At 35.5% G+C, this 23,538-nt stretch overlaps 2 protein-coding genes across 3 annotated transcripts; one reads left to right on the plus strand and one right to left on the minus strand.

Annotated features, from left to right (window-relative positions):
* Positions 1–240: 240 nt before the first annotated feature.
* LOC113521584 (CCHC-type zinc finger nucleic acid binding protein-like) lies at positions 241–9,509 on the minus strand. 2 transcript variants are annotated; one of them, XM_026907156.3, is made up of 3 exons: positions 9,349–9,509; positions 3,962–4,142; positions 241–1,289 (listed from the first exon to the last, which is right to left on the minus strand). In XM_026907156.3, the coding sequence occupies exons 2-3, from the start codon at positions 4,138–4,140 to the stop codon at positions 1,034–1,036; spliced, it is 435 nt and encodes a 144-aa protein (XP_026762957.1). In that variant the 5' UTR covers positions 4,141–4,142; positions 9,349–9,509; the 3' UTR covers positions 241–1,033. The 2 variants fall into 2 exon arrangements, with proteins under 2 accessions (XP_026762957.1, XP_031765715.1); XM_031909855.2 differs by lacking the exon at positions 9,349–9,509 and adding an exon at positions 8,817–8,966.
* Positions 9,510–10,239: 730 nt separating this feature from the next.
* Positions 10,240–23,351, plus strand: LOC113521600 (peptidylprolyl isomerase domain and WD repeat-containing protein 1). Its single transcript, XM_026907175.3, has 11 exons — positions 10,240–10,475; positions 10,771–10,931; positions 11,605–11,743; positions 12,544–12,631; positions 13,902–14,229; positions 14,751–14,869; positions 16,284–16,476; positions 18,064–18,298; positions 20,630–20,818; positions 21,965–22,116; positions 23,104–23,351. The coding sequence occupies exons 1-11, from the start codon at positions 10,361–10,363 to the stop codon at positions 23,245–23,247; spliced, it is 1,863 nt and encodes a 620-aa protein (XP_026762976.1). The 5' UTR covers positions 10,240–10,360; the 3' UTR covers positions 23,248–23,351.
* The last annotated feature ends 187 nt before the right edge of the window (positions 23,352–23,538 follow it).

Consider the following 23,538-nt stretch of genomic DNA (forward strand, 5'->3'; position numbering starts at 1 on the left):
CTTCGCCTCGTTTTTGTTACCTAATAAAGAATTTATGTGAGCTATAAATTGAGGGTAAGAAACAGGATAGGTGTTGCGGGTATTGCCCTCTTGTTCTGTCAAATTTATTTGAAATCAGTAAAATCAAACAAACTCAAATAATACAAATTACATATAATTTGAATTTGGGAGATGCTTAGTGGTAATTCTCGGTGTGGAATCTTTATGCAATTAATTCAGGGCAAATAGAAACTTGATATATAATAAGGCAAGATTTTATTATCTCCCATAGAAGCCGAGTAAACTCATTACATAGAAAGTATCATGAAATACAGGCACATCAACAGGGATAACAAAATAAAAAATATTCTGATTGGTGAAATTCTAATTAATTACTGAATTCTCCACAAGATAGCAGGACCTCATAAACAAAGGAATTGATCAATAAAAAATAAATAATCACAATCAGTGATATGCTAAGTATGAGACTCGTGTGACCGGAACGGTGTACAATCGCGTAAGTACTACATTTACTGTATAACATATAATTAGATAAGACGAACAAGAGAGTCCAGTAGGGGTCGGGTTCCTCCAGGGCCTTCACTCTTCCATTGAAAACTCATGGTACGCCAGCATCCAATTTATCTTTTGACAAAAAAATCTGTACAAAATATATTAAATATATACTCTGTAATGCTAAAACTGTAACGCTACCTCTTCAATAGTTCAATCACGATTATTAAATGATTTAAAAACACAATAACTTGTTCACCGTGCAAGAACAAACATTAACCTATAGCGAGCGCAGCCCGCGCGGCCGCTACGGCGGGGAGACCTATATACAAGTCAACATTTAAACCATACTCCTCAGTCTGCGTCTAGGGTACCGCTGCTGCCTGCTGCATCTGATTTATAATTCCGTTGCGTAATTTCATACAGTCGTGTGGTCTTACGTTTCTAGTGTCGCGTGTCGCGTATCGCGTCCTTTGCTTATCGTCCGTGCGTGGCATCATAATATACATAGTTATATATAGTGTTTGCGCCGAGGCGTGTGTTAGTTCCGCTCGGCCTCGTTGCAGTCGCGCGAGATGTGGCCCGGCTTGCCGCACTCGTAGCACGTCTTGGTGCCGTCCGGGCAGTTGCGCGAGATGTGCCCGGCCTTGTTACAATTGTAGCAGGTCTGACTGGAGTTGTCACGCCCGCCCTCCGGGCAGTTTCGCGCGATGTGCCCCGTCTTGTTACAGTTATAACACGAAGGCTCATCAGGGCTCTGAGCGCATTCGCGTGCTATGTGTCCTGTGCCGTTACATCTGCGCAATCAATACAAATTATATTACTGACTATTTATATGTAACATCAATAACAATTTATACAATGTAATATCAACACAATAACTTTTACATTTACATATATGTGTAAAGTAACCGTTATAATTAGCGAGAGAATTATTTGTATTTTATACAAAAATCCACAGCTCTTAAAAAATAACTTACATGCTAAGTCTCTTATGAATACAGCCAATAACGGATTTTATTTATACAAACAAAAATTTTGATTCCAAAGCGAGGTAGGCAAGTTATCAATATGTAGATATTGCTTATTATCTCTTCTATTGATAGAAAACGGTGGCATATGGGTCAGTGGATACCCTTAGACGTGGTGTATGTCCAGTGTTATAGTAAATACAATGGCAACAATTAGAAAATGCCTCTAACAAGGATTACATTTGTTTTCATTTTATATTAGAAATAATTTTTCATTTTTTTTTGTCACAATAATTTAATGTATCGCGTGATCATTTCTATTCAACTACTATTTAGTTGTAAGCAAGATTTCAATTAAAGTTTAGCGTAGTAAGACTGTAAAAATTAAGCGACTACGAAGTTAAATTATTTAACCTCAATTTGTGCCCATGACTGGTTCGTGTGAAATTTTTGACGTCACTGCAAACTTTCATTACAATAAATAGTTGGTCGAAAAAGGTAAATCAACAAACGGACAAACAGTTATAAATTCAATTATTATATATTATTCAATAAAATAAATAAAGGTAAAAAAGGTATCAGTTCACAGGAATAGCAAATTTTGAAAACTGCAAGGATACTTACACTGTGATACGTGATCACAGTGTATCCTCTGGTATACATTTTGGTATATTCTATAATGGTTATGGTATTATTTTTTACTCTTTTTTATCCCGGACAAAGATATGGGTCAACTAGTCTAATAAAAAAAAGCTGTATGACATGCGCACATTTGAATGAAATTTGGTAGATAACATCACTTGCCACATAGGATCGTATATATTGATTCGCGCGAGCAAAGCTATGGGAAACAGCTAGTTTTTTTTTATAAATCTATGAAGGCAGTTAATCCGTTTTGTTATTAGTACTAATGCATAGGTAGGGTCAAGGTCACGATTGAATGTGCGACGCATTATGAACCAAGCGTCACCTGTACATTGTATACAGGTGTGTGCGTACAAAGGATTGTGTAGTAGTGTTAGTTTGCTGTTGTGAGGTAGGGCAGTCATGTTGGGAACATCACATTTTTGGCGCCATTTTTTTTTACTTTTTATATACTGACAACTAAGAGGTAAGAAAAAAAAATAAACATTATGGATTCTGTACTAAATAAATTATTATTATTAATGTATAAACATTGTGTATCACAATATTCATTAACTATCTTTTTCTTCGAAACCGTTCAATCAATTTGCTTAACTTGACAGATACTATAGCTTTCATATGTGAATAATAAATTAAGATTACGTTCCAAAAAAAGCAGACTTTAATTGCGGTAAAACTAATTATTATGTTTTAAAAACTTTACCGAATCGATTTCGATGAAATTTCTTTGGATCCAATATGTCAGTATATACTTTCCTAAATCGGTTTACAATTGATGGAGTTATGAGGTAACAAACATAAAAAAAATATATAACCGAATATGGCACCTCTTTATTTTTGAAGTCGTTTGAAACATTATTTATTTGCACCCGTTAGGTGCAGCAGAACGTTTGCCTAGTCAGCAAAAGTTTATATAAATGAACACGTATGGAATTAAGGTACATAAGAATATAATGTTTTATTCAGTTCCCTTTTTATTCGCTTCAGTACACATAGATGTACTCACGTAGCGGGTAATAAATGCAAATTATACCTTGATGTTGGCTTAAAGAGAATTAATAAGAAATCGGTCTTTTAAAGGGAATAAATTACTTAAGTACTCGAGTGAGACATATCTTGTTTTCTTCATAAATGGTAAATAGACGGTTTCATAGAACCAAGCATTCTAAATACGAGTTACATTGAAATTAGTTTTAACAAGAATATTGAACTATTTGCCACCACAGACATAGATAGAGGTAAATGAACCAATAAATAGTTTAATTTATATGATAATTAAGCGTGCCACTAGATTATAAACTGTTTTAATTTCAATAAATAATAATTATTAATTAAATAAAGTTGTATTGATTTACAACCAAAATTGACATGAAAAGTAAATTACCGCATATATTTGAATACATATTCGTGTTTTTTTTTTTATTATTATATGCTGTGCATCTGTCAAGTGTCTGTGTGGAAGATGCGGAATTCTGGACATACACTTACCAGAGGGAAACTTTGTACAAAAGTCGATTGCTTGGATACCTCTGTCCCATTCGTGTTTCAACCGTGAAGCAGTTGTGTTTGCATGGCTGTGTTTCGGTTTGAAGGATGGGATATGGCGTGAATTTACAGGGTACAGAGGAATAACACCCGAGTCCTCAGGAATGGCAACGTATGGGGGGTATCATGGGCGAAACAGTATACTATGTTATGTCCATGGTACTGCTCATGTCTATAGGCGACGGTTACCACTTTCCATCAGGTGGGCCGTCAGCTTGTTTGCCATTCTAAGTAGTAGAAAAAAAAAAACATACACCTAAAAAGTATTCGCCTCCATTATTCAATAATCGTGTGAAGTGCTAACGTACCTGTAGCAACGATCGGCCTCCTCCTTGCAATCCCTTGCGAAGTGACCGGTGCGGTTGCATTTGAAGCACTTCTCCCGCTGGCGGCTGAAGCCCGCGTCGCGCGTAGCCACGCCGCCCTGCGTGCACTCGCGGGCGAAGTGCCCGGTCCGATTGCACTTATAACATACACTGGAACTCATCGCTGGAACATACATACAACACTTTATCACTACAATATTATCTGATGTCAGCATAAAGTCGTCTTTGCACGAGTACCACCGCCCCACTCATATTTCTGTTGTTAAGTATCTATATTTACAGGTTTTTTTTTTAAGGATAGGATAGTCAGCTTATCATAGATAAAAAATATATTATTTAATACGTTATTTTACATATAAACTGTTTCAAACGAGATTTATTAAAGAAACATCCTCTCATAACTTAAAAAACGCAAGTTTTTCAGCTTGTCCTGAATTTACAGGCGGCAACACTATGTATATACCAAACGCATATACATTCAAATGTATTCTGTGAGAAATAAGATTGTTGAATCAAATTTGGCGCGGGGAGAAGGGATTGTTAGTAATTGGGTTTAACAACCTCACTGCTAACGATATACCTTATCGGGTCGACCTTCACGCGGTTCCCCCTGGAAACCATCGTGATTGATTTGTTGAATCCATCACGAAAGGCTTAATGACCTGCCTTTTCATCGTTACCTATCATCCCTCACTGGTGCCCCGCCAGAGTAAACCGATAGCGCAGGCGGGGTTACAATTTCATTTCACACATTAAAAAAAAAACAAAATTTGGCGTCTGTGTACCAAATATTATAATATGTTTATCAAATCTCTTGTACAAATCTGATTGCCGCGAAAATGTGCAATGTTGAATCTACCGCGCCTTAGTTCCGGTGGCGTGTTGACCCGACGCGATAAGGCGGCGCAGGCGCCAAGATCTTGGCGAATTGCGCATGATTGTCATCAATTGGCGTAACACAATGTAATGGAGCTGATAAAGGAAATTAGAAGGGAGCTGGACGCTGATGCAAAACAATTGAGAGGACGTTATATTTACAAGTGTTATTGGAATGATTCTACATGTGGTGTAGGATGGGATATGAATAAAAATACGTGTCACTATTCCTTTCCATTCCCTATAGGTTATAGCATACTATTTACGCCATAAAAAGTATTAATATGTTTACTTCGTAGCGCCATCTACCACTACCATTGGTTCCACAGAAAATCAGCGTTTAGGCGTTACGTATGAATGCCTAAACAATTTGGATAATTTCTAATTACGTTTAAGTTTATTTTTATATTTCCTTTTTCTTTATCTTTTTAATTTCTTTTGTTTTAGTTGTAATTGGTATTGATATGAGCCAAATAAACATTTCTTTCTATTTATTAGAGGGAGGGGGGGGGGGAGCGTACTGTACCGGTAAAAGACGAAGACGACGAAAAACTCCATATAGACCAAATAATACATGGTAAAGGTAAACAAATATCCTTCTAGAGTGAAGCTATCTGCTTAGATATTAGTCTAATAGGATATTAGTCACTTCTGTAGAGGTTATCATATACATACCTATTACAATATAGTTTAATAACAATAATTGCACAAAATCTTATTCCTCAAACTTCTATCATGAAGAAACCAAAGTAACAAGTATATTTGAATGAATATATAACTGCAATAAATCTTGTTTGTATGTTGAAGAGTCAACACCTGTACTAGAACTAGTGAATAGAATTAAAACAAAAAAAAAAAAACAAAAAACAAGCATACAAAAGTAAATCAGCAAGGCGCAGAGGCAGCTAGTAACATATCTATGCCAAGTTTTTTTTAGATATAAAAGAGAGTTGCCGTATAAAAAATATGTAGATATATTTTCAAGCCAGACAAGTATTATTTTGCAAATCAATTATAAATTGAGGAAAACAACTGATGATAAGACTAAAAAATAATGTTCTTATCTATAATGAATTCTGCTTCTAAACATGAAACGTCAGATTGTAACTATTTACGTCATTCTAGCCGTAGGCGCGACTTTAAGAAACGAAACTGCTTCACCTGGGGTGAAACCAAGTAATGAATGACTCTTGTAAGCGTTCATGGGATGCGGTGTCGTTTACCATGCTCGCACATTGTTAATCTTTGTAATATGAAGACATTGTACCCTTATAGCTTGTCATCGAATAAAAATAAATCAAGTTTCTATTGATTTCAATTAACATAGTATGACTGGGAAATTAACTTCTGACGGCGTAATCAATGGATCACCCATCTGCGCTTGATGTCTGCCGTCGAATTAAACAATCATAGGTTAAAACATCGCGCGAAAAATTAAGCAAGAGTTCGAGTGCTGATTGGGATGTTTTATAAAGTTAAGGTACTCAAAAAATTACATTCTGAAGACATGGACTTTGTAATAACCGCAGCAACATTTAAGTCCATACCATAAAGTTATAGATTTTAAATTGAAGTCAAGGTGATTTATTTAATATATATTTCATCTAAACTTACCTGTTTAAATTAATGCTGACAGGTAAATAAACAAATTCTTTAAATAAGTGAGCCGTATTAAATTTAATTTCCTCAAAAATTAGGTAAATATGTATGTAATTTATTATAAAAAAATATAATGTCATACAAATCACAGTAAATTTGTTTTTGATCTAGATGGTTAAAACTTATACTATATTTTTAATAATAGACAACAATTTTTTTTCAATCTCTGCCCTGTGATAAGAGGTAACAAATCGAGAGACCGATATTCCAGTATACCTACATTATTCCAAACAAGAATGATTACAGAAATTTATTTACTTGATATTACAACTTTATTACTAAGTTATGGAGCTTAGAGTATTATAAATTAATACCTACACACTACTTACAGATTTGGATATCTATAATTTACCGTAAATTAAGTATATACTATTAAGGTAGAATCTGTGCATTGGGGACAGTCATCCCCTTCTGTTCTCAGATCACTATGAATGTATTTTATTATCTTTTTGTGTTTTATCTATAGAAGATTTCAATAGCTTACTTTTTAATATATGTTATAGAGGACTAAAAAATGTGGTACAAAAGAGAGAGAAAAAAAAAAAGGAAAAATATTGAGACAATCAGTGTGATACTTGTCAATCATAAAACAATGTATTAAACTGAAAATATCACAGTGAGATGTTTGTGTGAATTTTGAAAAATAATAAACCAACATAAAACTGTAGGAAGTATCGGAATGAAGGTTACCAGCACCTGCTTACTTTCTAAATTCAAGTGCTATCTAATTGTGGGTTAGTGGGCTGATCAACTGAGTGATAACTGGACTTGTAATGGCAAAACTGTAGCACCGGCACCACAATATCAATAACATGTTACTACTTAGGGCTGCCACAATCATTAAACATAGGGTTGCCATGTTGATAACAAAAATATTACAATATAAATAATAAACTTTAATTATAATTTAACTTTGTTATCTTATGTATTTGTACAAATATGTATATCTATTCCATTAACCATATTTTGTTATGTAATTTAAAGTTTCCCTGAAAGAAATATCTTTCTAGAGATAAGCACACCCTTGTGCATTACTTCTTTGATAATATGTTACTTTTTCTATGTGTAATAAATAATAGATATAATATACATTTAAAGAAAAAATAAAAGAATTATGACAAATCATAACAGGAATAAACAAAGACACTACTGAAAGCAGTCACTTGAGAATGATGGATAGTTTTGACATGATATTATTATAGGAAACATATTAACAAAATTTATAAGGCCGAGATAAAAAAATAACCTAGTACAAAAATATTTTAATATAAAAACATAATTAAAAGACTTTTGTCATAGAAAATGGGATATTAAAAACTCATTATTGGATGATTCCTAATATAATAGATTCTACTATCAATATAATATAAAATATATTAATTTATAATATTTAATGCAATGTCATGTTGCATGCTATGCATTTCCAAAGAAAATGGTCAATTAGAACAATTAGAAAGTGCTCTTTATGCATTCATAATTCATTAGCATGCAAGGAATGAACACTTTCATGATTTTTGCTGTCACCAATGAATTTTGATTGATTTGAAGATTTTATTAATATTATGTAGGTTAGGTTAGAATAATAGCATTACAACTAACTACAAGTTGCTGATTATATTAATTCATATTAAGATAGAATTATACTTTTATATAAATCAGTGAAAAGTAAAATGGGTAAAAGCATAATATTTAATATTTTAATGTTCTGATATCATATTTTTTTAAAATTAATGTTGTTTTAAAATAGTGATGACTTTCTTATTATCCTTCTGAGCAGATAATAATTCTTTGCTCCACCAGCTATTTTCAATTCTATAATTTTATATCAACATTTGTAAGTGCAAGTATGGTGTATCCAATTATTATTATCATAAGACCAAATTGTAAATACACATAATTCACAAATAAAGATTGATTGATTCTACCATACCATAATCCACACATTTATTTCTATTAACTTCCAGCTGTTTTTCAATTAATTGCATAGGGAAAACATGTATATAACCTTCAAAATGCCTTAAACGGGGAAACCCATCAAGTATTTATTATAACATTTTTAATGTGGAAAAATATAATTTCCTTAGTAAAATTCTTTTACTAACATTACCATATTATGAGTTTATTTCAATAAAAATAATAGATAAATATGTCAGTAAGAATTGTAGAGTTTAATATGGATAAAAAAATGACATGTGGGTTCACAGATATAACCACATTGTAGTCAATTGTAATTTTATTAATATGCTCTAATGACATTTAGATTATCTGTTTGTTTGGATATAATAGATAATATTGTTACTACCTAAATTGTGAGCCTCAAATGCAAACACTTTGAATAATAAATTTATTTCCACTTTCCCACATACAGGTCACAGTACCACGATGCGTCATTGTCTTGATGCATTTGAAGAAAAAAAAAAGAGAAAACTTAAGCGCAGGGCGCACGCGACACTTGGCAATGCTCCATTTGCATCAGCCAGATATTGTCTCGTGGTTTTTAATTAAAATGTACCGACTATTCAACAGTATTTAAAGACAAAGAAACTGGAAAAACACACATTCCACAGTAAATTACCTCAACAGCTTGTGTCAGAAATAAGCGCCTGCTTGTCAAACTAACCACACGTTCAATAAACAACCTATACATGACGCGTTAACTGAAAAATAATTGACTTTCACTAAAGTACAGTGTGGATTTATTCCACAATGTTTTATAGGACGGTAAATACACAAAAACATATTTGGTACCTTAGGAACGCGGTATCGTAGTCAAACCACGTGTAGATGTACCGGTAGCGCGCGGTTTCACAATGAATGTTGCACTTTACACTTACCGTATAGTTGTAAAACTTCTCGAGCACTTATGTCACTATTGTTATGATCGTACGACGACCAAAATTATATTAATATTTAAAAATTTGTAGTAATTTACGACGCTTCGTTTGCGAGGAAGCCAGCCACCATCACTACGAACTCGTAAAAGACATTTTAAGCATAGACACACATATTTAAAAAGTTTACAAACGTGACTCAACTGGAAATAGGTTATTGACTAACTTCATATGTCGATTTGGGATCTTAACTAATCAATGTAATTTTAAATAAGTAAAAATATATTCAGCTTTTAAAAATAGTATGTGTGATTAGAAATTAATTATTTAAAAATTTCTAAAACCGTGAAAACAATTTACGTGTATGATGAAAACAGATTAAATTTGTCTATGGTATAAAGTGGATCAACCAATAGCTGTAAAGTAGTAACCAATAAAGTCAAATGTCGAAATATGGACCAATAATATATTGTTTTGATTTCTTTGATAGTTTCAATGCAGAGAACGCATGTTAAAATTATATTTATAAATTTTCTATATTTTTAAGGATTGGTAATAATAAATTTCGTTGCAGTCGTCACATTCTAATTTATCAATGTTATATAGTTTTTTATTCCCAAAGAGGGTTGACGTCAGGCAGGCGGCCGGTCGCAAAACTAAGCTAAATCCTTTTGTAATATGGATAAAACCATATTACGCCGACCCCAAATAATAATTGGGATAAGGGTAGGAAGATGATGATATAGTTTTTTCTTTTTAATTTATTTGAGGTTGACATTTCATTTTCTTATGACACTTTTGATTCCAGTGAATTTATAATTATTGAAGACTAGGCAGCATGGTCTCTGACCTTAGCCTGTTCTACAACGGAACAAACGTACTAAAAAAAATTATTACACTTTTGACATCTCTAATTTCTGATGTCAATCAAACATCATCAAAATCTACCTTTAATGGTGTTATTGTTTATCATAAAAAAGTATTTTTTGTAATAAAATTTTATTTATAACTTACTATGTCAGGCGAAAAGAGATCTGGTAGTGTAGATAAATCGGAAGATGTAGAAGAGGAAGAGTGGATTGGGCCTATGCCTTCCGAAGCTGTAAAATCTAAACCCAAGAAACGAAAAGGTTATGATTAATTTACAAACTTTTTTCTTTTATAAATTTTTTAATATTTTTTAAGTAATTTCAATTATAATATAATCCACTTATACAGTTAGCAAGATTTAAATGAAATTCTCCAAAGAAAAAATAGTTTAACAGATCAAAAGACTAAACTTGTAAACAATAATTTAATCATATTTTTTAGATAACGTTTTTATTAACAGAAGCTACTACTAAAACTATAATACTTAACAAATCTTTTGTCTTGATTACAAGCTAATTGAGTACTAAAACTTAATATCTGTATGTGATCTTTCAGTGTTAGAATTTGAATCTCTGTATTTAGAAAATTTACCATCCTCTGAGACATATGAACACAGCTATATGCACCGTGACGTGGTCACTCATGTATTGGTTACAAAAACAGACTTTGTTATCACTGCAAGTCAAGATGGACACCTTAAATTTTGGAAAAAACAGGTATGTTTTATAGTTAAAGAGTAAGGTTTAACACACTGTGACTTTTATTTAGAACCAAGGACATAACATGTCTAGAGAGAGACTTAGCACAAAAATTGTCTGTATAGTTACTTCTAGCGCACTTCTATTTCTGCCATGAAGCAGCTGTGTTTAAAGGGTAAGATATGGCAGTAATATTACAGGGTATGGAGGCATAATACCATAGTCCTCTTATTGCTTCTCTGCTTTTTGGCAAAGTGTAGTAACACCATAGTCCACTATAGTTCACGGTAATGCATGAGGGATACCTACTATGGGCATCACAGTGTATTCTGTGGTGTTCATGGTGTTGTTAAGTCTAAAGGTGGTTATAACTTACCTTGAGGTTGACTTTCAGGTACACTATCAGCTTGTTTCTCATTGCTTAAAGAAGTGGCAATGAAATCTTTAATATACATAGTTTACATCAGAACTAAATTGTAATAACACAAAACTATGTCTTACAGCTTTGTCTGTACAAAGTTTTATATGAAATGTTTTAATTTTGTTTATTTAGCATATGATTATTATATAACTTTAAATAGCTTTCCCTAAAAATTTTAATGCTATGAAAGTTCTTAAATAGCTTTTCTTTTGTAAGTTTTATAGGAACTGAAATTTATAATGTAATTTATGTTTACATGAATATTTGCAGGAGGAGGGCATTGAGTTTGTAAAGCACTTCCGTTGCCACTTGTCAACAATTAGTCATGTGTCAGCAAACAGCACCGGAACGTTACTGTGTACTGCATCCCCAGAGAAAACGGTCAAAGTCTTTGATGTTATTAATTTTGGTAAATATTAATATTTAATGTATAATGGCCAGAGAATACTGATTTAGGGAGAACAAGTGTGTTCACTCGCCTGACATAAAACCAGACTGGATATTTCCAAGTACCATTAAGCACCAATATATGACAATATTTTAATAGTTAGTATATAGAAGTTGATTTGAATTTTATTAATTTTTTGCAACTGCACAAATATTTATTGTAATAATAAATTTATAATCTCTTTCAATAGAAATTAATTTAAATGTAAATAAATGATGATAATTCACTTGACCATAAGACAGTCTGCTAATGTTCAATATTAGTACAAATAAAACATATTTGAATGTTTCACTTTGTTACTAACTTCATTTAGAGATGTTTAGTTATGTTTCTATGGTAATTTTAACAAAATTTATATTTAATTATAATATTTAATTGTCTGTGTGGTCCCAGTATAGAATTAGTCACCCCTTCCTTTTCCGTAGGTGTAGTAAGAGGCAACTAAGATCTAGGGATGGGCAGCAACATCCCTCTTAAAATATCTCTAAAACCTAACTGTGGTTGTCAATCTGCCTGCAAAGCATGGCAACTACTGGCAAAATCCCCAAGCAGAGGCTAATGTTCAGCTGTGAACAGTGAAAGGCTGATATGATAATGATATAATTTAAAGTATAAATAAATAAGTGTAAAGGTAATTAAGTATAAATAAAATATATAAAATGCTAACAGGTGTTAACACATTTACAACTTTAGTCAACAGTTGTGCAATGGAACATATTTAGTTCTTGCTGTTAAACAATATTTTTCTTTTGTTATTTCAGACATGATCAACATGATAACAATAGCCTTTGAACCATATTGTACCGAGTGGGTGCACTCTGCTGGCGACCCTATATCTGCTTTAGCTGTGTGAGTACTCTTCTTATTATTTTCTTACTATCTCTCCAGTGATGAAAGATATCAATTCATGTGAGGGCGGTAGTCACGTCCACCTACGATGTTTGATTCCAATATGCTCAACAAAACAATGCCATTTATCTTATGTTCACAACAATGTCGACGACAGTCGACAAATGTTTCTGACTAGAGGAAAGAATTGTTAGTAATGGGGACCATTAGCCGCATTGCTAGCAATATACCCACTCAGGTCGACCTTCTCGCGATTCTTTTTTGGGCTGGCATCCTACCTACGTAGACCAATAGCGCAGGCGCGGTTACCATTCTATTGCCATCAATTAAAAAAAATGTCTCTGGTCACCTAAATGAGGATTACACTCGATCAGATTGCGACTGTTTAGCACAGGGAGACTTTGTACAAAAATCGTTTACTTGGGTACCTCTGTTCCATTCGTGTTTGTACCGTGAAGCAGTTATGTTTGAATGGCTGTGTTTTCTGTTTTACTTTCGGGGACTCCCTGTATCCCAATATTAGAATCTCTTAGATTTTGGTCTATAGTATTAATGCGTTCCGTTAATGATAGTACTGCGGATTCCAAATTATCACATTGACATTTCACCATATTGTAGTCCGATGACAATGTTGATATTGTCTTGTAATTTCATTATCTTTAAATCTTCATACTGATTACTTATATACTGAACTGTGTTTTGAAGATCTTGTAGCCTTTTTTTAAGGGGTTATAGTTCTTTTTCTAACATTGGGCGAATAAGATCAGGAAGCTCCTCACGCAGCGAAGCTCGCATTTCCGATTTGATGAGTCTTCTCAATTCATCTTTAGAATGTGAATACAACGATGTTGATTGCTTTTTACGTTGGGTGACATAGCTGCTCTGAGAATCCTCGCTATCAGAAGATATTTAGGTTTCCTAAGTTCCCTTGACGTATGGGTGTGTTGGTATTATCTCCTTTAGGTTGTTTATTTCGGCATGCAGGGCATACCCAAGCCTGTTTATGTTCCTTGGTCATATTGTTGTTAAACCGTTTTTCAGAAACAATAGCGTACGATAAGTCGTAAATATCTCTACACGTATGGCATTTAAGATACAGTTTGCCCATCATGATATTAAGACATCCAGCATAAGATATTTTCTTTGATGCCATTTTAATAGTTTTGCACATGTACCGAAATATTAACGTAGTATAATCAAACTACAAATAAAAAATAAAAAAATCTATCTATCTATGTATTTATAAATAATAATTAAATATATTTTTCAGATCAGAAAGGAACACAAACAAAATCCACATATTTGACGGGACGCAAGCGTCGGGCACGCCTCTCTACACGTTCGAAACACTCCACCAACACTCAGTGTGTATCATAAAGTACAACCCTGTATACGAGACAGCCGTGTCCGTGGACAAAGCAGGCATAGTGGAGTACTGGACGGGCCCAAAATACGAATACAAGTTTCCCAAGAATGTCAAGTTCGAATCCAAACTGGACACGGATCTGTTTGACTTTGTGAAGAATAAAACTTACCCGACTGCGCTGGACTTCTCGCCCGATGGCAAGAAAATGGCGTCAATCAGTTTGGATAGAAAGGTAGGTTTTCAATTATTATTTGCTTTTTTATAAACAAAAAATTATATCTTCCCTCATTTTTTTTATTGCACAAAAGTGGCAAACAAGTATACAGCCTCTCTGATGGTAAACGGTCACTGTAGCTATGGACGCCTGTAGCACTAAGGGTGTTACGTGCGCGTTGCTGTTGCTGATCCTGAAGAAACCTTAATATAGCCTTTTTGAAGAATCCCATACTGTAGTCTCTAGGTAAAACCTCGGCAGGGAGCTCATTCATAGCCTGAGCGTTTGTGGGAGAAAATATTTCTGGAACCAGACTAATTTCAATTTAGAGGAATAATAGATATTACAATTCTATGGAATTTAAGTGTGTATTTTCCTCTAAATACTTCTTATAGTGCCGCTGTAAACATTGAAGTGAATCGGCTTACAGAATTTGTCCTTGTCTCTTGCTAGTTTAAATAATTCGGTTGCCTTCACAATGATCTAATTTCAGATATTACGGACTCAAGATAATAGAATAAAATTGATTGTCCTAACAGGTGCGGGTATTCCATTTTCTAACCGGCAAATTGCATAAAGTGCTGGACGAGAGTTTGCAGCGGTTCCAGGAGTTGCAGCACCAGACCCAACAGTTGCCTAATATGGAGTTTGGCAGAAGGTAACAGTCTATTTAAAAATATGAAATGTCTCTTTTTAAGTGTCATTTAAAAGAAGTTCCCCCTTTTGAATTCATGTATAATTTTTACTAGCTTATATCCGCATCTTCTTTTGCGTGATCGGGCTATGTTTACTGAGCGGGATAAAAGAAGCCTATATCCTTTTCCATCCCATATAGTACTTGTATACCAAGTTTCATAATGAGTGATTAAGATGTTAAGGCGCTATAACATAACACACAAACTCACTGTCACATTTATAATATTCTCGTCTTCATATCAGCCGTTAGCTGTCCACTGCTGAACATAAGCGTTCCCAAGAAGAGGAGTTTTTGTTTAGTTGTTGCCAGGACTTTGCAAGTAGTTGTTACGCCGTGCAGGCGAGTTGGCAACCGTAGTTATATATTTACTAGCGGCCCGGTACGTGCTTCGCTACGTATAAAGTGAAATAATAAAAAAAACAATTACATCAATATCGCTGACAATTTGCTTTAATCGAAGCACGTTCAAAATGAAATGACCGCATGAATGTCATAACAACATGCTTGTACTGTCAACTTTGAAAAAAGATTGAGTTTGACACAAAAATTCCCATTAAAAAAATGATCCGCCATTTATTGAATTCATTTGTTACAAAAAATGTGATTTAATGAAGAACCGCTCGACCGATTTTGTGCAGACTTCACATAAACCATCTACTAAATAGTTCGAACAAAGCCTAAACCTATATTACTCAGGGTGAATGTAGCTTTCTAATGGTGAAAGAATTTTTGAAATCGGCAAAGTAGTTTTTGAGTTTATTCATTATAAACATACATATACACAAAAATACAAATCTTTCTTCTTTATAATATTAGTGTAGATTATACACAACAAAAATAAAGACTCATAACGTCAACATACATCGTCCGTGTGATCCCGGCACCTCTAGATCACCTCTTCCTTTCATGTGGGTGTCGTAAGAGGCGACTAAGAAAGCGTGGGCAGTAGCGTCCCTCTCGAAACATTACTAATAGCCAAACTGCGGTCGGCGACTCGCCTGCCAAGTGTGACAACAGCAAGATCCCCCTTATGGGGGGGGGGGGAAGCTATGTTTTTTTTGATGAGTGGTATAGTAACCCCGCCTGCGCTAACGGTATACGCTGACGGAGCACCAGTGAAGGGTGATAGATGAGAATGAAAACAGGCCAGTTAGCCCATCATGATGAATTCACCAGGAATTAACCATGATAGTTTCCAGGCAGACCGCGTGGAGGTCGACCTGGCTGGGTATATTGCTAGCAATGGGATTCTTAGTCTCCATTACTAACAATCCCTTTCCCCCCAGGGGGAGCTATGTTCAGCAGTGGACAGTTAACGGCTAACAATAAAAAATAAAGATATCGTTAATTAATTCGTCATAACGTCAACATGCAGGATGGCGGCTGAGCGGGAGCTTGAGAAGTCGGAGGCGGTGCACCTGGCGAACGTGGTGTTCGACGCGAGCGGCCACTTCGTGTTGTACGCGACCATGCTGGGCGTGAAGCTCGTCAACCTGGTCACCAACCGCTGCGCCGCCATGATCGGCAAGCCGGAGAACCTGCGCCCCTTGCACCTCGCTCTCTTCCAGGTACTATTTTTTTTACAACACAGAGGGCAAACGAACATGTGGCTCACTTGATAGTAAGTGATTACCGCCGCCCATGATCACCCACAACACCAAACGGCATTGCAGGTGTGCTGCCGGCCTTTTAAAAAAGGAATGTGCTCTTTTCGTGATGGTTATAATGTATTATTATATAAGCGGTGATCTGACGAAGTAATATTCACATTTGAGAGTTTGTTCCATGAAAAACACTGACTTCAAAGGTGAGCTGCACATTAGTTTGCCCCCTGTGTAAAAAAAAAAAATTACAAATGGGCCCAATAGGTATTTAAATCGTAATTGTAACTAAATAATATGATGCTACCCACATTCAACAATGTTGCACCAAAAGTAAATTGAACATTGCAAATGAGTGTATTTATGTTTTAGATTGTACCGTCTTATGTTAAGTCAAAGGAAGTTTTTAACTAACCACTGAGATACAGGCTCGGCCTAGTTCGGTGGCTAGTAGATGTAACTAGGTGTGAATTGTTATTAAATAAAAAATTATAAATATCAATATCAAAAATTAAAATAATTAAAGATTTTTTCTTTTTCGATGGGTGAAAATGGTATGGTAACCCCGCCTGCGCTAACGGGATACGCTGGCGGAGCACCAGTGAAGGGTGATAGGTGAGAATGAAAACAGGCCAGTTAGCCCATCATGATGAATTCATCAGGAATTAACCATGATAGTTTCCAGGGGGAACCGCGAAGAGGTCGACCTGGTTGGGTATATTGCTAGCAATGGGATTCTCAGTCTCCATTACTAATAATCCCTTTCCCCCCAATAATTAAAAATTGTGGCCCACAAAAAAAAAAAAAACAGACTTCAAACGTGACAAATCTGTTATTTTGATTTAAAAACTAAACAACTGAACAGATATAAGATAAACAGATTACTTGTCCAGTTAAAAATTATACAAAGTCTCAATTCTTTTAAGATTAAATGACGATCCCTTTTATCGGAGAAATGTTACTACTCCGTACATGACTGTCTGTACCGTTGATTAATGTAAATAATTAAAAATGAATTTGACATATGTATATAATATTACGATGAAGTTGACACTGTTTATTGCAGAATTTATTTATTATAATTTATTGTTATTTATATATTTTATTTATTTATTTATTTACACTTTATTGCACCAAGTAAAAAGAGAAATAACAAATACAGTAAATATTAATGAGAAGTGATACAAAAGGCGGCCTTACCGCTAAGTTATTATTATAGTTATTGGATGGTTGTAATATTCAAGTTAATAGATAGATAGATACTGTTTATTGTTTCCTCCAAAAGATTACAATAGTAAACTTATTAATAAATATAAACAATTACAAGAAATAATTACAAGAATTAATGTAATGATTTTTGTATGTTTATCCCTTATTTCGGACACAATGTACATTGTTTTTTGAATAAATGACTAATGACTATTGATAAAAAATCTATGAGACCAATTTGAAAGTATATCCTTTCAGGAATTTTTTAAATCGGGAGAAGAGAAGAAGAAGAGAGTACCTCCTTCTTTTTAAAGTAAATTCTTAAAATGCTTAATATCCTTCCAGGGCCGAACGAACCAATCGAAAGTAGCGGCAACCCTAGAGATGGAAGGCTCTGAGAACCCAACGCTGCTGAATGTGAAGACTGATCCCACGCTATTCTGCACCGCATACAAGAAGAACCGGTTTTATATGTTCTCCCGCCGTGGTCCCGATGACGTCAAAAGTCCTGACGTGGACAGGGACGTATTCAATGAGAAGCCGTCGAAGGAAGACATCATATCAGCTACAGAGGGGCAGGGTGAGTTATCATCATAGGTGTATTTAAAGGGAGCCGTGTCAGCCGTGCCCACCCCAGAATTGTCTCGTGCCCACCCCAGATTGCGAGCGGAGCTTTTCATTATACGCAAAGGCATGTCTGAGAGTACATAATGTACTATTTTTAAGGGACATGAAAGTGAGTTTATTTGTTACCTTTTAGGGCTTTAACGGCTTAATTGATCACTATGAAATTTTGGTATAGATGTACTGTATGGATTGGATAAGGACATAAGTACGTAGGCTACTATTTGTCTTTTGCCAGCGTATACTGATAGTGTAACAGGGGGGGGTATTGGATGATAATGGAATGATAACCCCGCCTGCGCTAACGGTATACGCTGGCGGGGCACCGGTGAGGAATGATTGGTGAGGATGAATAGGCAGGTCAGCCCATCGTGATGAATACACCTGGAATTCAGCACGATGATTTTCTAGGGGTAACCACGTGGAAGTCGACCTGACAGAGTATATTACTAACTATTGGACTGGTAGTTTGCATTATTAACAAACCTCGTGCAAACGTTGTTACCGTACACTTCTCACGGATTGAAAAAAAAATAACCCTACCATTTAATATAATTCTCACACGCGAACAAAGTCGTGGGTAAAGCTAGATAGAAGAAATATAGATTTTTAATTTTCTTTGAAATATTTTTTTTTTAAGGTTCTAACATATTTCAGATTTTTATATACAGACCCCACGGTGTGTTCGTTCAACTCGCACTTGACCTGTTTTATTTTTACACTTGACACATTTAGTAAACAGCCGCGCCGTGTTTTGAACGCAAAAACCAGTTTATTCTAGTTAATTGTTAATTTTATGCAATGTTACCTATTTAGTTTGTGTTTTTTTTTGTGTCTTATTATTTGCAAGTATTCAAATCCTGTTTTAATCTTACATCACGCTTGTTTACTACTTTACACATTTTTATGAATGAGATAATTATAACATATAATGAAATATACATACTTAATATCGTATTTAAAAACATGATATCTCGTTTATAAAATGTAAAATCTTCCTCATCTTTTTTTAACATGTTTTTTTTTTTGCTGGGTGAAAATGGTATGGCAACCCCGCCTGCGCTAACAGGATACGCTGCCGGAGCACCTGTGAAGGGTGATAGATGAGAATGAAAACAGGCCAGTTAGCCCATCATGATGAATTCATCAGGAATTAACCATGATAGTTTCCAGGGAGAACCGCGAGGACGTCCACCTGGTTGGGTATATTGCTAGCAATAGGATTCTCAGTCTCCATTACTAACAATCCCTTTCCCCCCTTTTTGGACATGTTAGGAATTACTATTTAGAACAGCCTTTCCCAATGTGGGCGATAATGCCCCCTTGTAGGCGCTGCAGGCCTAAAGAGGGGCGGCAAGAGGCCCAGAAAAAAAATTATGTTGTGTAGAGGCTCGTTTAGAATTATTGTTTAATCTCCGCTAATATAGCTCACAATATTTGATTAATTTAATTTGAAGTATAATAGTGGTTTTTAAGTAGGTAAAAAAATGGGGGCGCTAAAAAATAATTTATTCTCAAAGTGGGCAGTAGACAAAATAAGTTGGGTACACCTGATCTAGAATCGCAATTCGCTTATTTTTTTTTAGTGTTTTTAGGTTATACATTAGGTTAGGAGGAAAGATGGACAATCAAAAATATAAAGATGGATGTTAGACCAAGGTCCTGCTTTAGTCCCTCGTCCATCGTATCTTTATAATCATCATAAATCAGTTATAATGGAATGGGAACCCCGCCTGCCTATCGCTGCGTGTATATCGGTATCTGTAGGCGGGGCACCAGTAAGGGATGATAGGTAAGGATGAAACCAAGTCAGTTAGCCCATTGTGATGAATTCCACTAGAATTAACCATGATAGTTTCCAGGGGGAACCGCGTGGAGGTCGACCTGATAGGGTGTATTGCTAGCAATGGGCTCATTAGACCCCATTACTAACAATCCTTTTCCCCCTGTGTAAGAGTACTCCACCAGTGAAACCTGAGTGATTAAATGTAAAATACGACAATACCTCTAATCCGGTGGGAAAGGGATTGTTAGCAATGGAGTTTGATAGCCCCATTGCTAGCAATATGCCCTATCAGGTCGACCTCCACGTGGTTCCCCCTGGAAACCATCGTCAACATTTCTTGTTAAATTCGTCACGATGGGCTAACTGACCTGCTTCATCCTCACCTATCATCCTTCACTGGTGCCCCGCCGGTGTATACCGACAGCGCGGGTGGGGTTACCATTCCATTATCACCCATTAAAAAAAATTAGCTCTAATCCGTTTAAAATCTCTTGCCTGCAGGAGTGCAGCGGGTGTATTCGGAGGCCATCATTCACACGTCGCTGGGTGATATGCACGTGCGTCTATTCGGCAAGGACGTGCCTCGCGCCGCAGAGAACTTCTGCGGGCTCGCGCGTGCCGGATATTACAACGGACACATCTTCCACCGCGTCATCAAGGGCTTCATGGTGCAGACTGGAGACCCCACTGGTTAGATTCGCTCTTCTATTATTATTTGCAACCGTTCTCAACCAAGAGTGCTACTCGTAACTGCGCAAATGTCTGTCAAATGTCAAAAATAACGTAATGTTTTTATTATAAGAATAAGCAAGATGAAGTTGGCAATGGGCTGGTGACGACCCCGTACAGTAAACATAGTGTAGGACGATCCCCCACTATGGGGGAAAGGGATTGTTAGTAATGGAGACTGAGAATCCCATTGCTAGCAATATACCCAACCAGGACGACCTCCTCGCGGTTCCCCCTGGAAACTGTCATGGTTAATTCCTGATGAATTCATCATGATGGGCTAACTGGCCTGTTCTTCATTCTCATCTATCACCCTTCACTGGTGCTCCGCCAGCGTATCCCGTTTGCGCAGGCGGGGTTGCCATACCGTTTTCACCCATCAAAAAAAAAGACCCCCCACACTATGTGGAATGAAGACTTCAAATACATTCTAAGGAGTCAGTGGACTTAGAATGGCAAACAAGCTGACGGCCCATATGATGGAAAGTGGTAACCGTCGCCTATAAACATGAACAGTACCAATATTGACATTTATAAAAATATTTACTAAATAGTTATTGAAGTCGCTGGCGGAAGACCCAAAAAAAACCAATTTTATAAAATAACTAAATTTAATCATAAAATTAATTGTTACAATAATAGGTGCCTTCAGATCGATGTGTGATCTGTAAGTGAAGTCATATCGAATCAAATACAAAGGAACTGGGTAATTTTGTTGTGGGAATTGAAGTGCTGACTCGACGCAGGTGTCTTTCTCGGTAGCGCCTTCTTGCGTCAAGCTAGGTGGTCCGATCCGTCGCCGTTGAAGGTGTGTCGTAAAACTTTACTATAACAAAATCGAGAGTTATATAATTGAAAATTGGTAAGTTATTGGAAAACTGTGATGTACCCGTGCTGATTGTAATAATTTATATGTTTTTAAATATTTGTACGCTGGAAACAGCAGGATTTGATGGCATTTTATTTACTACTGTCATCTTGTTGTACCATATTTTAACAAATAAATTTATTATTATTATTATTATTATAAATGAATGATGATGGTGAATTAATAAATGAATGGTGATGAAATAATATATGGTCGTAACGCGTGGTCGCATGTCGCAGGCACTGGCACTGGCGGCGAGAGTATATGGGGCGGCGAGTTCGCGGACGAGTTCCGTCCGCACCTGAAGCACGACCGGCCGTACACGCTGAGCATGGCCAACGCGGGGCCCAACACCAACGGCAGCCAGTTCTTCATCACCCTTGCACCCACGGTAACTGCCATGTTGTAAAAATTTGAGAATAGTGTAAAAAATGCAATTTGGGGAAAGGGGGTGAAGGATGAGGATTTTTTTAATTGCTGAAAATGGATAAATTTAAATTATTATTTTTTTAATTACTAGTAATTTCTTTCGCCGCAAACACGAGGGTTGCTAGCAATGGAGTATAGCGGTTCGATTCCTGCGCAATACAATTATTTGTATTCATAAGGATGTTTGTTTATTTTCCTTAGGGTTTATGTATATGTAATATGGATTTAAAAAAGTATTGAAAGTATTTATATAAGATACATAAATTCTTTATTTGAATCACCTTACATAAACTAACAAAACCCTTATGACGTAAATAAGTTAATTAAATTAATTAATTAAATAAATTAACTAGTGCAATAAGAGTATGATCCAATTAAATAAATATAATTTAAATAAGTCAGTTGTCTAGTAACTAGTGTCCATATTATAATCTTTGCTTAGTTTAAAAATTGGTTGGCGCTGTGCATTATGTACAGTCCAATCCATTCCAGTATTTATTATTATAATAGATTTTAGAATCAAAGCGAGACTTTGTATAAAAGTCGTTTGCTTGGGTACCACTGTCTCATTCGTATTTCTGCCGTGCTTCAGTTGTGTTTGCATAGCTGTGTTTCGGTTTCAAGGGTGGGATATGGCGTGAATTTACAGGGTACAGAAGCATAACATCCGAGTCCTCAGGAATGGCAACGCATGGTTGTATCTGTTTCGTCCATGATACTGCTCATGTCTATAGGCGACGGTTACCACTTTCCATCAGGTGGGCCGTCAGCTTGTTTGCCATTTTAAGTTGTATAAAAATTAAAAAAAAAAAAAAAACTTACATGAATGACAGAAATGTAAAGAGGTGAGTGAGATCAGTGAGTGATGATTATTGTTGGTAATAAAGAATCTATCTATTTATCATAAAAAAAAAAAAACAGATTTTAATATAAAATTTAAATATTTCAGCCATGGCTAGATAACAAGCATACGGTGTTTGGTCGCGTGATCAAAGGCATGGAAGTTGTGCAGAACATCGGCTCCGTGAAGACTAACCCGAAGACCGACAAGCCGTACGACGATATTCGGATTGTGTCGATCACGGTGAAGTGAGTGCGCATGCGCACGCCCGCCTGTATATACCGCTCTTGTAATATACTACTCTATATCTAAGTTGTTAAATAAGTTTAATAAACGAGGAAATGTTTTATTTTTTATTTCTACTCTTTAATTCTTCTCTAATAATAATTCCCTATCCCATTTCACTAATATACATTTTGCACAATTTTTTTTTTTATAAAATTAGCTGATTCAGTAAACGTTGTTCTGCCATATAATTATGGATAGGGAGACCTTAATTACATGAAATATAATCCCATATAGTAACCCCGCTTGCGCTGTCGG

Source organism: Galleria mellonella, unplaced genomic scaffold, assembly GCF_026898425.1.
Source record: "Galleria mellonella isolate WM207_F2 unplaced genomic scaffold, CSIRO_AGI_GalMel_v1 utg63, whole genome shotgun sequence".
Classification (NCBI taxonomy): domain Eukaryota; kingdom Metazoa; phylum Arthropoda; class Insecta; order Lepidoptera; family Pyralidae; genus Galleria; species Galleria mellonella.

Bases quoted from the DNA above. Each gene is read 5' to 3' on its own strand.
- LOC113521584 (XM_026907156.3), bottom strand. From the start codon at position 4,140: ATGAGTTCCAGTGTATGTTATAAGTGCAATCGGACCGGGCACTTCGCC. The intron at 1,290-3,961 runs GTACGTTAGCAC...TTGATTGCGCAG, and splicing joins GAGGCCGATCGTTGCTACAG to ATGTAACGGCACAGGACACA.
- LOC113521600 (XM_026907175.3), top strand. From the start codon at position 10,361: ATGTCAGGCGAAAAGAGATCTGGTAGTGTAGATAAATCGGAAGATGTA. The intron at 10,932-11,604 runs GTATGTTTTATA...GAATATTTGCAG, and splicing joins TTAAATTTTGGAAAAAACAG to GAGGAGGGCATTGAGTTTGT. The intron at 16,477-18,063 runs GTACTATTTTTT...ATATCCTTCCAG, and splicing joins TGCACCTCGCTCTCTTCCAG to GGCCGAACGAACCAATCGAA.